The sequence below is a fragment of the Aspergillus eucalypticola genome (genome assembly GCF_003184535.1).
Source record: "Aspergillus eucalypticola CBS 122712 chromosome Unknown BO83scaffold_9, whole genome shotgun sequence".
Taxonomy (NCBI): Eukaryota; Fungi; Ascomycota; class Eurotiomycetes; order Eurotiales; family Aspergillaceae; genus Aspergillus; species Aspergillus eucalypticola.
The window spans coordinates 941,015-954,422 of NW_020290283.1; the positions used below are offsets into that span (position 1 = coordinate 941,015).

The window sequence follows — 13,408 nt, forward strand, 5'->3', positions numbered from 1 at the left end:
TTATTTTTTTTAATTGGTAGATACTATATCTAGATTTATTTCATAACTCTGCAGAATCTGTGTATAGGATCTAGCGTATTTTCTTTGACTCCAGTATCTAAAAATAAAGCCGGCAGGGATCTTTATTATAAGATAAATCTGAGCATAGTATTGTTTTCCATGATTAGCTGCCCTGATAATAATAGAATATTAAACTTGTCTTATTCCGTGATACAGAAATCTTCTAGAGAATCAGGTAGTATCTGCCTGCGGTTCGGTACAAGCCGTCAAACACTACGCCGGAAGATTGGAGCCGCTTTCAATAATATATTGAGTATGCTGGTAGGGGTAGGCTCGGGTAGGAAAGGTAGGCTACATGACGTTCTGTCAGGAAGTAGCATCCTAGGGGCGTTACTAGATTCCTGAAGGCATCGCAGAGACTTCGAAGTCGCGCGCCACGAGGACGGCAGAACACAATCCCAGGCCTTGGCCAACGTAGGCTTTGAACTGAATCCAGATTCACCTCAAAAATTGATAGTATGTGTTGCATGAGTGTACAAAGAAATAAGAGATGGAATGACGCTGCATAGAGCCTGAGGCTAGGGGTTAGCGTATGATTCATTAGAATCATTAGTTGTGATCTAAGGAGACGTTGGAACGGTAGATTAACTCCTTGGATTAGCGAGGGCGTCCTCCCTAGCCCTTCCAGGTTAGTGAGATGCCGTCCATTTTGATCTGGTAACGAGGTGGCTCGCCTGAGGCTTCGGACAAGGCCTTAGTAGGTGAGGAAGGGATGAATAACTTTATAGAATGGCGTGAATCTTTGAGGACACGTTTGTCTCGCCGATACAATTACCAAGGAAAGGGCTGGGCTCTATGCGAGGATCCGAGACTCAATCAGGAGTGGTTTAACCGCATTAATACTGCTATATCTGAGTACAAAACTGAAACGAAGACATCTAAAACTTTGATGAAACCGACTTAGCTAAGGGCTAGTTGGTGGCTATTGCCAAGATGGTGACGAGATCTGACTATATATGTAAGCCGTTTCTTATATAGTTCTGACATAGCAAGTAGGTGACGTCAATCTAGTGTCTCAATTGCCTCGACCCGGGCCCTTGCCTCTGTATATCAGTGTCAAAGGAAATATATATATAGTTGCCTGGTATGAAGGCAACGTGCCTCATTCTTGGAAGATCCATGCTTCGCCAAACGGTTGGACGGGTAACGAAATCGGTTTGCGTTGGCTCGAACACCACATTATTCCCCTTGGGAAACTGTGTTAATCAGAAGTTTCGTATTCGAGAGTCGAAACTGACGGGCCAGTAAAAAACTTCAGGCAGCCCCATCTCTGCCTTCCTGCACACGATATTGAGCGAGATGCCGTTGCTCAACGCACCGCAGCTAATCATGTTCGTGAGATCCAGCAGGCTCTCACTTGTGTCTATTGTATACTGTACGAGCAAGGAAACTTGGTCATTGAGTGTAGACAACTCAGGGTGGCTAATTCTATTATCTAGGCGATAATGCGAAGAAGAGCCTCCGAGCACTTGGGCTGCGATATAATGTCATGGAATTCCATAGACTCCAGCTGAAAAACCCTTGTTCCATCTAGACGAGATTCAAGCAACGGGCAAAGTAAATGAGAGGCTGCATGACCACATCTTCTTGATCACTGACCCTGAGATTCTTCGAGTAAATTGACGAGGCCGACTGACTGCCTGTGAACTGCCAGCCAGCCTGCCGGCCACTAAACGATATTTGAGCATGCATCAGCATCGGAGCTCTACCGAGGGTCTGATTTGTCTCGAACGCAAAGGCCATGAGGTCCGTGCGAAGACGATCCGTCCAGCCCGAAAAGTTTATTATCCATTACGGGCACGATGCGCTTGTTCTCCAGACGCCGATACCTTCATTAGCGGGACTCAGCGGAGACAGACTTCATCGTAGCCGTACGACTCAAAATCAGCTCGTATCGGACCTTGTCTATTCCGTGTCGACAGAAAACCTAAATGGCCGTAAGATACGATTTCTGTGACGCGATTTGTTGTCACGAGACATTCACACTTATAAGATTGTGCTTTACCGGATGCATGGATTCGTGATTGATGTTCCTTAACTCTCAAACTAACATGTAAGCTTCATTCACAGGATTTCCTAACGACATACCCACCGGAAGGCACGATATATGGAGACGATTCGCGACTCAGCTTTCGGCAAATTAGTTCGTTTCTTGAGCGGTTACAGGCTTCTGCTGTACCCAGAGGAACTGGACGATTCCACGTGGCGGAAATATTTACGGACGCCGGAGGGTTATGTGGAAGACGGCTTGACTCCGACTAGTGGTGAAGACTTTTACGAGCAGCATAGTCTCTATACGGTTATGTCGCAGGCTGCTCGACGAAGGCGGCAAAGACCCCCTCTGAGGAATGTTTTGGCAGGCCCATGGCATGGAGTGAGGGAGGTATCGCCAGAGGCAATTAGCTGGGGAGGGCCAGATGATAGCGAGGTAGGACGCCGTTTATGAATGTTGCAAAGTTTCATGGCCGGGAAGGTGAGTTATGGGCTAATGCTAGCAGAATCCTCAAAATTGGAGTCTCACAAAAAAGATGCTGGTCACTCTGCTTATTTGCCTTCTGACGTTTTCTATCTATATTGGTTCGGCAATCTACACACCTGGAGTGCCGGGTGTGGCTCGGCAGTTTGGTGTGAGTAATGTAACTGCGCTTCTCGGTTTGACACTTTTTGTGCTCGGATACGGACTGGGTGAGCTGGGTCGAATGGAATGACATCCCATCGATCTTATCAGATGCTAACTGAGAGTTATCGAGGACCTATGGTTTGGGCTCCGATATCAGAGCTTCCCGCGGTGGGACGAAGTCCGGTATATGTTGCAACATTGGTCGTGTTCGTTTTCTTTCAATTCGCGGTCATCTACGCGAAGAACATCGGGATGCTGCTGGCGTTTCGATTCCTAACCGGCTTCCTTGGCTCGCCCGTTCTCGCGACAGGGGGAGCCTCCATTGGGGATATGTGGAATCCCCTGGTCCGCGATTATATGATAGCTATCTGGGCATCCTTTGCCATTGCTGCTCCTGTGCTAGGCCCTCTCGTGGGAGGATTTGCTGCCTCCGCCAAAGGCTGGACGTGGACAATTTGGGAGCTGCTTTGGATATCTGGCTTTGCTCTAGTGCTTCTCTTCTTTTTCCTGCCTGAGACATTTGCGCCTAATATTCTGAGCCGCCGAGCACGCCGTATTCGCCGGATCATGGATGATCAGAGATATGCGTCCGAATCCGAGATCGAGATATCGCATGTGGCTACCAGGGTGAGTCCATGTGGCAAAAGCTGTTTTCTGCGCCTGATCAAGGGCATCTTCGAATTAATCCAACCAAAATAGGATGTCTTATTTGAATCTCTTGTCCGCCCATTTGTGCTCTGCTTCCTTGAACCGATCGTCCTTCTGATGAACCTCTACATTGCCTTGATATACGGGATTCTGTATATTTGGTTTGAGGCTTTTCCGATTGTTTTTGAGGAGAAGCATGGCTTCAACGCAGGCCAAGACGGCTTGGCTTTCCTAGGTATCTTGATAGGGGCTGTATGTGTTGCTCTTCCGGGGTACTTCTATTGGAAATACCGCTGGCAGTCCAAACATGTCAATGACGACGGCTCTCTCTCTCCAGAGGAACATCTTCCTCCGGCGTGTTTTGGCGCTTTGTGTCTCCCGATATCCCTTTTTTGGTTTGGATGGACTGCAAACTTCGCAAGTATCCATTGGATTGTGCCCATTATTGCTTCTGCGCTTTTTGCTATTGGGGGATATCTCATCTTCAATAGTATTTTCTGCTACGAGGCACAGGCTTATCCGAGATATGCAGCCTCGGTCCTTGCTGGAAATGACTTCCTACGATCATCTTTTGGCGGCGGCTTCCCCTTATTTGCAACTCAAATGTTCCATAATCTGGGTGTTGGTTGGGCCTGTACATTGCTGGGTTGCTTGACTGTGTTGTTCGTGCCATATCCATTTTTATTATATAGATACGGGGAGAAGATCCGGATGAGGAGCAAATATGCCCGGCATGGGAGGTAGTGAATGTCAACCTGTGAGGGGGAATAGGACGTCGTCTAATACTTTGCTTGCTTGGATGAGGCCCGAGGCGGATTTGGTGTATTTGTATCATTAATCCTCGTACCAGGTGACAGCATCTGTGTCAGCCTTCACTCAGGCCACACATCTTCTTGTGTATATTCGGAGTTTGCGCACCTGGACTGGTTGGCCGTGGAGAAACATGGATTCAGTCGGTGAGAAGCCCAGAGAACTAGTGGAGACGCACTGGAGGGAATTGTCTACTACGTAAAATGAGCCAGATCTACGGAGCCGTGTAACAAAAGTTATTGAACTGCGCTAATTCTCTTGGCGTTCTACAGGCGTATCGGTTACTATACTAATTTATATAATATATTATATACGAGAAAACAAGCCCGAAGAAATACAAATAGAATAAAAAATTTGTTGGGCCGCCCAGGGGCACTAGGCCAAAAAGGGTAAGCGATCCTCATATAGGAAGACTTGCTTGGAAGGCTTGCTTTAAACATGATTAGATAGGAAATGAAAGGCTCTATTTATATTTAATTCACTGCTTGTAATGAATGAATCTAGATCAGGGTCATGAATCATAACTTTGATCAGGAAACAAAGAAATCATGATTAGATGATCAGAATGATGCAAGAATCACATGTAAAAGAGTGAATATCATGATTTGCAAGGAATAAGCCCAATCTGTTCCGTTCGCATTAGGAATTCAATATGGATATGATTTTGTATGAGGCATATAACTGATCTGTGCTTTCATGGAAGAGATCATTTTTAAATAATCAGATAAGAATTTAATTCGTAAAGAAAGATGAATTCCAGCCAACAGATATATCAGCAGTGGTATTAAACATCATAGATTTTATACTTCAGCGTGTTTCTTCAGTTTAATCAGCCTAATTTTTATAATTAAAACAACAAGAAGTATATAATTCACATGTGATCCCTGTCAATAATAAACGTATAATCTATTATAGAAGTTTGTATCGCGAGTGATGACACAGTGATACATTGATTACTACCAAGAGAACTAGCGCAGTTTAGTAACTTTTGTTACACGGCTCCGTACTTATATAGTAGCTAGGATCCTTTAAGAATGCGATGACCAGGTCCGCGATAGGTCGACGTAAGAGCAATAATGAATGACAGATACTAGCCTTAGTGCGTGTTTATCTGACTTCCGGTTGCACAATAGACAGGAAATAAGTACCTCGTCCCAACGATATTATCGAGTAGGATCTGGTATGGAAGTAGCAGTGATATTGGAGCCGACGGACGCCACCCATGACTAATCCCTGAAGAGTCGTTTCTGACCCCGTCAAACAACATATGCTGGGCGAGAAAGCTTGGCATTATCCGGTTAGCTTTTTTAGGAGACGATGCTTCGAGTAATGCACAGTGATTAGTAGTTCAACTGTTGAACCAACATGGAGAATATTAAAGTTATCAAGAACGAGCCTGTGAGACGATCCTATGTCTCCTACTTTCTAGTACGGTTCGGTGCGGGGTCACCAACTTCAATACATTGTATGGAGCGCCCACGTCCGTCGAGCCGGGGAAGAAACCGAAGATGCGATACGTGAACCGGTGTCATTATCCTCGTAAATGATGGATTTTGATACTTGATTGCTGTCGTCTAGATTTAGTTAGTGTGGAGGAGATCCTGTTGCAGATCTCTCAATGTCTGGCAGCGCCAGTATTTGGAGCGGTAACATCGTCAACCTTCATGTGTGTGGCTGCGGTCGTTCAGAGGCGCAGAACACTGATTTTACGTTCCTTCCGTTTCCCTAAACAGGTAGTCTCCTACTTGGATTCAAGGCATGACCAGTCGCCACGTTATATAAAATGTACTTCGTAATTGCAAACCAGCCCAAATCAGCCTTAGGCATCAGCACCCATTAGGACCTTAATGCGAGACCGTACTATCCTCTTTCGCTCTGAGTGGAACAGCGCAGGCGCATCCGATCTAACTTTCAACGGCCATCTTGATCGCCATAGTAAACCCAGTTCTCCATCCTCTACACCTCACCCTTCCACAGAAGCGGCAGATCCAAACAAATAAATCCTCGACCCTTGGGGCTAACAGCCAATAACGCATATCTGTCCCACATTCATGAACACGGGCGTTCCAGATGATCCTTCGTTTCTGGAAAAGGTTGTAGGACACTGAGGTCATAGAATTTGGAGGACGTGACCCAGGTTAAACAATAAAACCCTTTCACTGATTCTCGCAAATCGAGAGTGATTAGCAGAACGAATGTTCCTGCCAACAAATATGGCTTTGCAGTCATCTAGCCAATCTCACTCTGGTCCATTAATTGGTCTGGTACGATATCTATATATCCATTAACTCGAGTTTCATGCCGTGTGTAAATTACCTCTTTAGAAACCAAGATTCCCCAGATATACAACAAATATGACGAGCGGATTTCGTGGGATAGCAACCTGGTGCTTGCTATAGTAATATCCGCTTCCGTTGTACACACTCACAGGAAGAGTACTTAAACGATGCGCTACACATTTAATGCGCTCTTCTCAGCCCTGTAGACCTAGAGGAAATACCGTATTTTGCGTAAATCACTTCTGAATTCTAAGAGCAGCAAGCAGCCTCCAGATCTATTATCAAGGTTCTAATTACCCCATTGTTAATAGCCGCCTACAAAGTTCATCTGCCGAAAAAAGAAAGGTCAATGAGGCATAGACATACCGTAGCCTTCGTGTTTGCTTTAATCCTGTGAGTGCCCGAGGACTTCCGACCGCACAGTCCTTCGCTAGGATTTCGTAACTAGTAGGACTGGGGGCGGAACTTGACTAGCAAATAGTAACTCTAGGGACTGAATACTCATGGTCAGCCATCGAATCTTATTAATAATAAGTCTGCTGTATCGATAAAGACGCGCTCTGAACAGGCGATTCAGTCGCGCGTTGTTTTGGTCTTATTGATTTTCACTGTACGACCCCGGTAGAAAGACCCTTCAGGGAAACAGAGGATGTATAGAGCTTTGATAATGCACTGCACCAGGTAGAAGTAAAATTGGGTATATGCTAATAGCTGAATAGCATTTCAAGCAGATAGTGCACCCCGCTGATCCATTATTGGAATGAACGAAAACATAGATGTCAACGACGCCATAAAATCGAAATAAGATGACGAAAGCAATAGATAAAAAGGGAAATCAAATCGATTACACGACCGGTTACTCCTTCGATTCACCCCTTATATTAAGCTGCCAGCGTTCGCTCGAGCCTGTACTCCTCAGGACCATAAGGCTCACCCGCCTCCTCGCGAGCCATGTCGTTTATCCAGCGCCCATTAGGCTCCATGTGCTCACCATTTGACAATTTGGACGCCAAAAATAGCCATGATAGGGTGTTACCGACCGTGCTGACCTCGTCACTTACACTGCCCGCCGCGTACTTGCTTATACGATCATACATTTCATGGTCGGTATACAGTGAGAACAGATACCCACTCACCGTGTCTGTGTCCCCAGGCTTTACTAGAAATCCATTTTTACCGTGCTGAATCTGAAGCGGAATACCACCGGCGAGTGTCGCAATCACCGGTTTTCCCATATGGAGTGCTTCTGACACTTTCACCTCAAAGCCCTCCCTTGTAGAAAGTTGCAGAGCGATCTTTGCCCTCGACAAGAGGGCATGGAGCATTTGGTCGCTAGGGCCAATACGCATAACACATATCAGATTCCGAATGTGCTGCAGATGTTGCTCAATAAATTCAAGAGCAGCGTCGTAGACAATTGAGCCGTCAGGGTCATCGACTGACCCATGACCGCAGATAAGCAGTTTGGGGGGGTTCAGATCTGGACGGGATCTGGCAAGCTGTTTATGAAACTTCTCGTATGAAATGAGAACATCTTGAATCCCCTTTGAAGGGTCAAATCGGGCAATCTGGACTATGTAATCCTCTAGCATAGTGTAAGTTAAAACGCTGTCCTGCAATTATTACAAACCTAGGAAATGGCCCACCTTTTGGAAATCCTATGTTTGGCATATACTGCTCCCGGCACTTGGCATTAAAGATCCGACCATAGTGACTGGCGGTCCAGTCCGTCATGGGTTTATTGAGTCCGTCTAACCAGTCCGTTGACGCAGGCAAATATCCAAGCTTCTGCCTGGGAACAACCTGTGGAACAAACGCACGAACAGGATGGCTTACAAAGATGTCTGATTTGCTAATGGCCTCCCACAGGAACTCCCAAGCCTCTGCTTGAGGAGTACCAGGTGTATCAACCAGATCGCTTCGTATCTGGATATGACTGCGGAAAATGACTGGCCGCTGTGGGGTGCGAGCTTTGATAAGTGGAATAAGCCATGGCAGTTGAGGGTCGTCAATGACCACAACATCGGCACCTCCCTCCCAAGGTGGCACCAGCGGTCCGTTCTTTTCAAACCAGGCGGGATGGGGAGGGCCATACCGACTGATCCATGTATAGGCATGAGGAGAAAACTGTTCCAACCACGGAGGAAGAGGGATCCCCTTGAACCAGTAGCGTTCGGCATTGTCAATTACCCAATCTCGAAGCGAATTCTTGTCTGCGGCAGTGAACCGGAGGCCGGGGGGTGCGACCCCCTGCAATATATTATGGTTGTTTTTCGTAATTCGGAAAATGCCATGTCTTGGTCTAGGGACATACCTGATGGCGCTGTGAGCAGGTGGAATAAAGCTAGACCAGCCACTGAACTTGAAGTGGAGATGAAACATTACCATCTGAGGTCGACTCCGAGTACTTTTGCGAAACGGACCATTGCATGCCGCATCAGAGCGACGCCACCGCCCTGCGGAGTAGCGCTGAAGAAGGCTACCTTTACTCTTCGCTTCTGGAGGTCACTCGCGTACTTTTGTATTGCTGCCCAAGTTGCCGTTCCTACTGTTTTCTTATAGTCTGCAAGAGTGGTAATCTGTACGTGAAAGGCGGCATCTACCTCAACAAGGCCTCGGCTACCGATCTCGGGCACCGGAGCATGAGTAGGTCCAAAGAATCTGGGGGGGATTAGTCCCCTATTAAATACCAAGGCGTAACAATGGCGGCACTCACCGGATGCATTTTCTTGCAATAGACTCGGTGTGTTCGTCCAACGATCTATGCGGTAAATGTTCTTCAAACATACCCCAGCTCAACTTTTCTTCCGATTTCCGGAGCACAATAGGGATTACATCAAGCTCAGACCAAAGGCGTGTACAGAGATCCGGGCATCGTTCCGCCAGGTCGGTGGGCATTGCCAAGCCGATGAACTTCTCACCGTGCTGTTCCTGGTAGTCCCTCATTTTCTCCACGATGAACTGAGAGATTTCGGCCTGATAATGGCTTTGGTTGCTTGTAGTAAAGGTATATTGGGCGAAGTCAAGCAAATACGTGGAGTCACGTACAGCAACGGCGATCGTCACTCCAGTCAGGAGGTGGAACCGAGCTGCAAGCCCTGCGTAGATAACCTGAAAAAGGCATTAATTGATATTGGATCCATAGCTACGGCGCCATTCCATACATTAAAAGGAGGCCCAGTCCAGTCATTCTCTGCCAGCTGTGCCTTTGCCCTGCGCAGTTGATATAAGGACGTGCGCCTCTCAGTACCACTGTCCCCGATAGTTCGAGAAGACATGGTAGATATGTTTAAACCGCTTACACTGTGGTCTCTTTGGCCCAGAAAATGCCGGGGAGATTGTCAAGGGTAGTGCTTAGAGATGTTGTAATCTGAGAAAGGAAAAAATGAGGCCACCCATTACAGCTTTCTACAGAATGACTCGCAGAACAATTCGCACATTACTGAGGTCATAATGACGAGTGCCAGGTCAGGAAGCTAAAGGAAAGGCCGATGGAATTGTTTGGACTCCACGAGAAGGAGAACTGAATTAAGGATATAGTTTCTGCGGTTCTGGTATAGAAAACACGATAGCTCGGTCTAGACTGTGCAGCCTACGCCTATAGTGCCGCAATAAAAAAAGCCCCCTGTGAGCCAACAAAGGGTGGTCTGATGCCATGACTTCATTGTTCCGTTCAGGACCCAGCGGGAACCGCCCCAACACTAGGCTATTCACACTGGATCGATCTAGTATGGGTCTCCGCACCTGCATAGATGACCTAAAAACAACATGTAAACCAACATCAATGATTAGAAGATATGCTTGGAATCAAGGAGATCTTCGGGGTGATTGTGTACGGCACTAGAGCTTCAAGACTGCTACGCCAACTACAATGGTAGCTTTCTGGCTGCAATTAAGACTCCTTCTCTGGGCACAATGAGTCTATAGCTGGCAGTGTTTAGTGGTGACGAGAACTGCAAGATGATCCACTTGTGATAATCGGTATGTATATGGCATAATCAGAGTGCCAGGAGTCGGGTAATTATGCAGCGTCAGAAGACCAACTCGTTGATCTCAGTGGGTGAGACACAAGCTGGCGCCACTTGGAAACGGTCCTCTTCAGCGCACTACTGAATCTTCGAATCCAGCCTGGAAAGGGTGCTGTTGCACATAGGTAGCAGGAGACAGGCAGAAAGCAACTCATAATCAATGCTGCTGCTTTCAAACATTGACCGCCAATGATTTCCACGGCTTCCAGTTAGTTGCGATCAAATCCAAACCGTTGCCGTCTCCCAGGTAAGCTGCCCGTGCTTGTAAGATATTGTTGCATCAACCCCGTTGGATTACTGCAGCTCGCCCAGACGGCCACAACCTGTTAGAGGAGATGCTCACAATTTGTCCCGACTATTCTTACTAATCCATTATTTATGTAACTAACTATGGTCATCTACCTGATGTTGTCGATGAACAACACTAAGAAACGAACTAGGAAAACATGTTATTATGTCCATTTCAAAACATGGGTGCTCGACTGAATGGCATTGTTGATATTTAAACTAAGGTCATGAAACTTCGGCTAAGACCATGGACGTTCCGCTTCTTGGACTCATAGTTCTGATGCCTGCGACCTCGTATTCATCGCGGTGCCAGATAGCAATAATGCTTGTCAGACTCGGTATTTAGAGGCGAGTTCTTCCCAAGTCACTTGTTTCGGCTTGGGGTAGTAACCTGCCTGCAGCTTGTTAGTCTCTATCCTAGCTAGTAATAATTGAAGACACAAACTAATTGCTCTTTGGATGGCTGCCACTGTCTATCAGAATTGAAGATATAGATTTGGCCCGTGTCTTTCAATCGAATTAGAAGAGAGATGTCCGCATCACATTCATGACAGTATTCGAATGCACCAAACATCAATCGAAGTCCTCGCCATAACCGTTGCTGACGCTTCGACCTGGAGTTATCCGAATGTCGCCCACGAACTGTTCTGACATTCGCCATCTTGCTGGACCCAACAACCAAGCAAGGAAGAGAGATCTGACCACCACGATTTTGATTTAACAAAGTATCTTGCATAGACTTATTAAGTTCTTTTTATCCGTTTTTTGCTCACCCGGTCACCCTGCTTACAAGTGAGTCAAAGCTACAGTACATGGGCATATGAAGCATGGGGAGGAAAACAGGAAGTCCTCTACCAAGATTGATGGATACGGGTGTTCCATTTCTGGCTGGTGATTGAGGGTAAGGCAATCGAGGGTGATCGCGGGTGAGCGTAATATTGAAGCCCCTACCTTCCGGTCTGTCCCTACCTGCAAGTCTGTCCCTACTCTTCGGTCTGTTCCTACTTCTTACTTTGTGCCACCTCTGCAACTCGTCAGAAAAGGGTGTATTGAAAGTCACTGCGTCCATGTAGATTCCATAATGACAATTAGAGATTTGAAAGGCATTGTACTACCTGTACTGCTAAGCCTCATTCAGCTTTTCAGGTGTTACTTAGAACAGTGTATCACATGTATGCTACGAATTGAGAAGTTTCAAGGCCTCTGGTCCAGTTAAACATTGCGAGGTCTAAAAGGGTAGTAGGTAGGAGAAGTATAGGTCTAGAGTGGTTGTAGAGCATCGTTGACTGTACGGAGGTGTGTTTCAAAAGTCATTAACATGACCTGTCACATTACGGTGTCTTGGCAGTAATGCATAGTAACCATTACACGCACAACAAAACACGTGATGCACAATATCACTCACGTGCTATTTTATACATTGATTGTGCATCACGTGTAAGTGTATAAGATACTTGTGTATAGTCACGTGGTGCATAAGGTATTCTGTATTTCGGCAAAATTACTAGCGCTGCTAATGACTATTGAAACACACCTCCGTAAGCGAAGCCTCTTTGGTAACTTTGGTAGAAACTTGGATTGAGACTATTGGTGCTCGAGAGTAACTCGCTGTCAGGAGGTTCGATTTAAACAGGAGATGATCATAAAAATGGGGCCCAATGGTTTTCGAGGACCAGGAAAATGACGGGCACGCCGGCCGAGACGAAAAGTGATATAGAGGATATTAGTGGTGCACATTCTAGTTGGGTCACATGACTAGCTCGTGTAAACTCAGGCATGCGGACAGGGTGATGGTCGCTTCTCTAGTGTTTACTCCCGGAGCAATCCGGGATCGCTCAGGGATTGCTCAGGACACGCACTTTTGTGCTCTTCCCACGCTCCTGGCCGCTCAGGGAGCATAAAGCGGCGCCAAGTTCGCCCTAAAGCGGAAAGGGAAAGTCATTTCCAGTCGACGTCCGCAGCAATCGAGTTCGTTAGTAATAAGAGACAGCCTGATTCGGCCATCTACATCTCACAAATTCAGTAGATCAAATATACACTCTGTTTCAGATCACATTATTAACACAGTACTATCAATCCTCCCCCATCCTCAAAGCTTATAATATAACAGTAACAGACCACAAGCCAATTAACCCAAATCTACACCGCATATAACAAAGTACTAGTAAATCAGTCTGAGACATTAACCTTACTTGCCCACTACGTACAACTATCTACCCGTTTGAGACAACATAATAATTTGTTTACCCACAATTCATTTCTCGAAATCTTGCATCTGAAACGCTCTATCGGCGGGCTAAGATCCTATAGTCCACGGGTAGATTAACGGACTAGATACAAAGTAGGCTAATCAGTGTTCACTTTAATATCGCTTAATTTCCGGGTTCCTACTCCTTCTAGATAGTCCTTATCTGCAGGTTAAATTGGCAAGTTGGGTGACAGTAGAGGGGATCAATTTCTTATTTTTTTTTACTTTTCTTTCTTTGTTGTGATATGATGCTAATCCAGAGGCGTTGGAAGGCTCTCCCTCTCTCTCTCTGTCTGGTTTGGATAAGAGAATGTCAAATGTTGAGACGCGTGTACATTCATTTATTCATAAGTATTATAATGTATACTCATTATGGCGGAATATGGCATCATTACTTACTATCTACTATGATAACTATACCATGGGT

The 13,408-nt window shown here is 46.0% G+C and overlaps 3 protein-coding genes across 3 annotated transcripts; 1 reads left to right on the top strand and 2 right to left on the bottom strand.

The window, feature by feature from the left end:
• Positions 1-1,907: 1,907 nt before the first annotated feature.
• On the top strand, positions 1,908-4,072 carry BO83DRAFT_358929 (MFS transporter; the record flags this gene model as incomplete). The annotated part of the gene is made up of 4 exons (XM_025529333.1): positions 1,908-2,488; positions 2,559-2,745; positions 2,811-3,307; positions 3,380-4,072. Exons 1-4 carry the CDS (start codon positions 2,168-2,170, stop codon positions 4,070-4,072), a joined length of 1,698 nt encoding a protein of 565 aa, XP_025389428.1. The 5' UTR covers positions 1,908-2,167.
• Positions 4,073-7,298: 3,226 nt separating this feature from the next.
• BO83DRAFT_358934 (UDP-Glycosyltransferase/glycogen phosphorylase) lies at positions 7,299-9,695 on the bottom strand (the record flags this gene model as incomplete). Its single annotated transcript, XM_025529334.1, has 5 exons — positions 7,299-8,002; positions 8,064-8,731; positions 8,803-9,078; positions 9,134-9,528; positions 9,582-9,695. 5 exons carry the CDS (start codon positions 9,693-9,695, stop codon positions 7,299-7,301), a joined length of 2,157 nt encoding a protein of 718 aa, XP_025389429.1.
• A 1,367-nt stretch (positions 9,696-11,062) lies between these two features.
• On the bottom strand, positions 11,063-11,394 carry BO83DRAFT_310561 (uncharacterized protein; the record flags this gene model as incomplete). Its single annotated transcript, XM_025527441.1, has 2 exons — positions 11,063-11,128; positions 11,179-11,394. The coding sequence occupies 2 exons, from the start codon at positions 11,392-11,394 to the stop codon at positions 11,063-11,065; spliced, it is 282 nt and encodes a 93-aa protein (XP_025389430.1).
• Between the last annotated feature and the right edge of the window lie 2,014 nt (positions 11,395-13,408).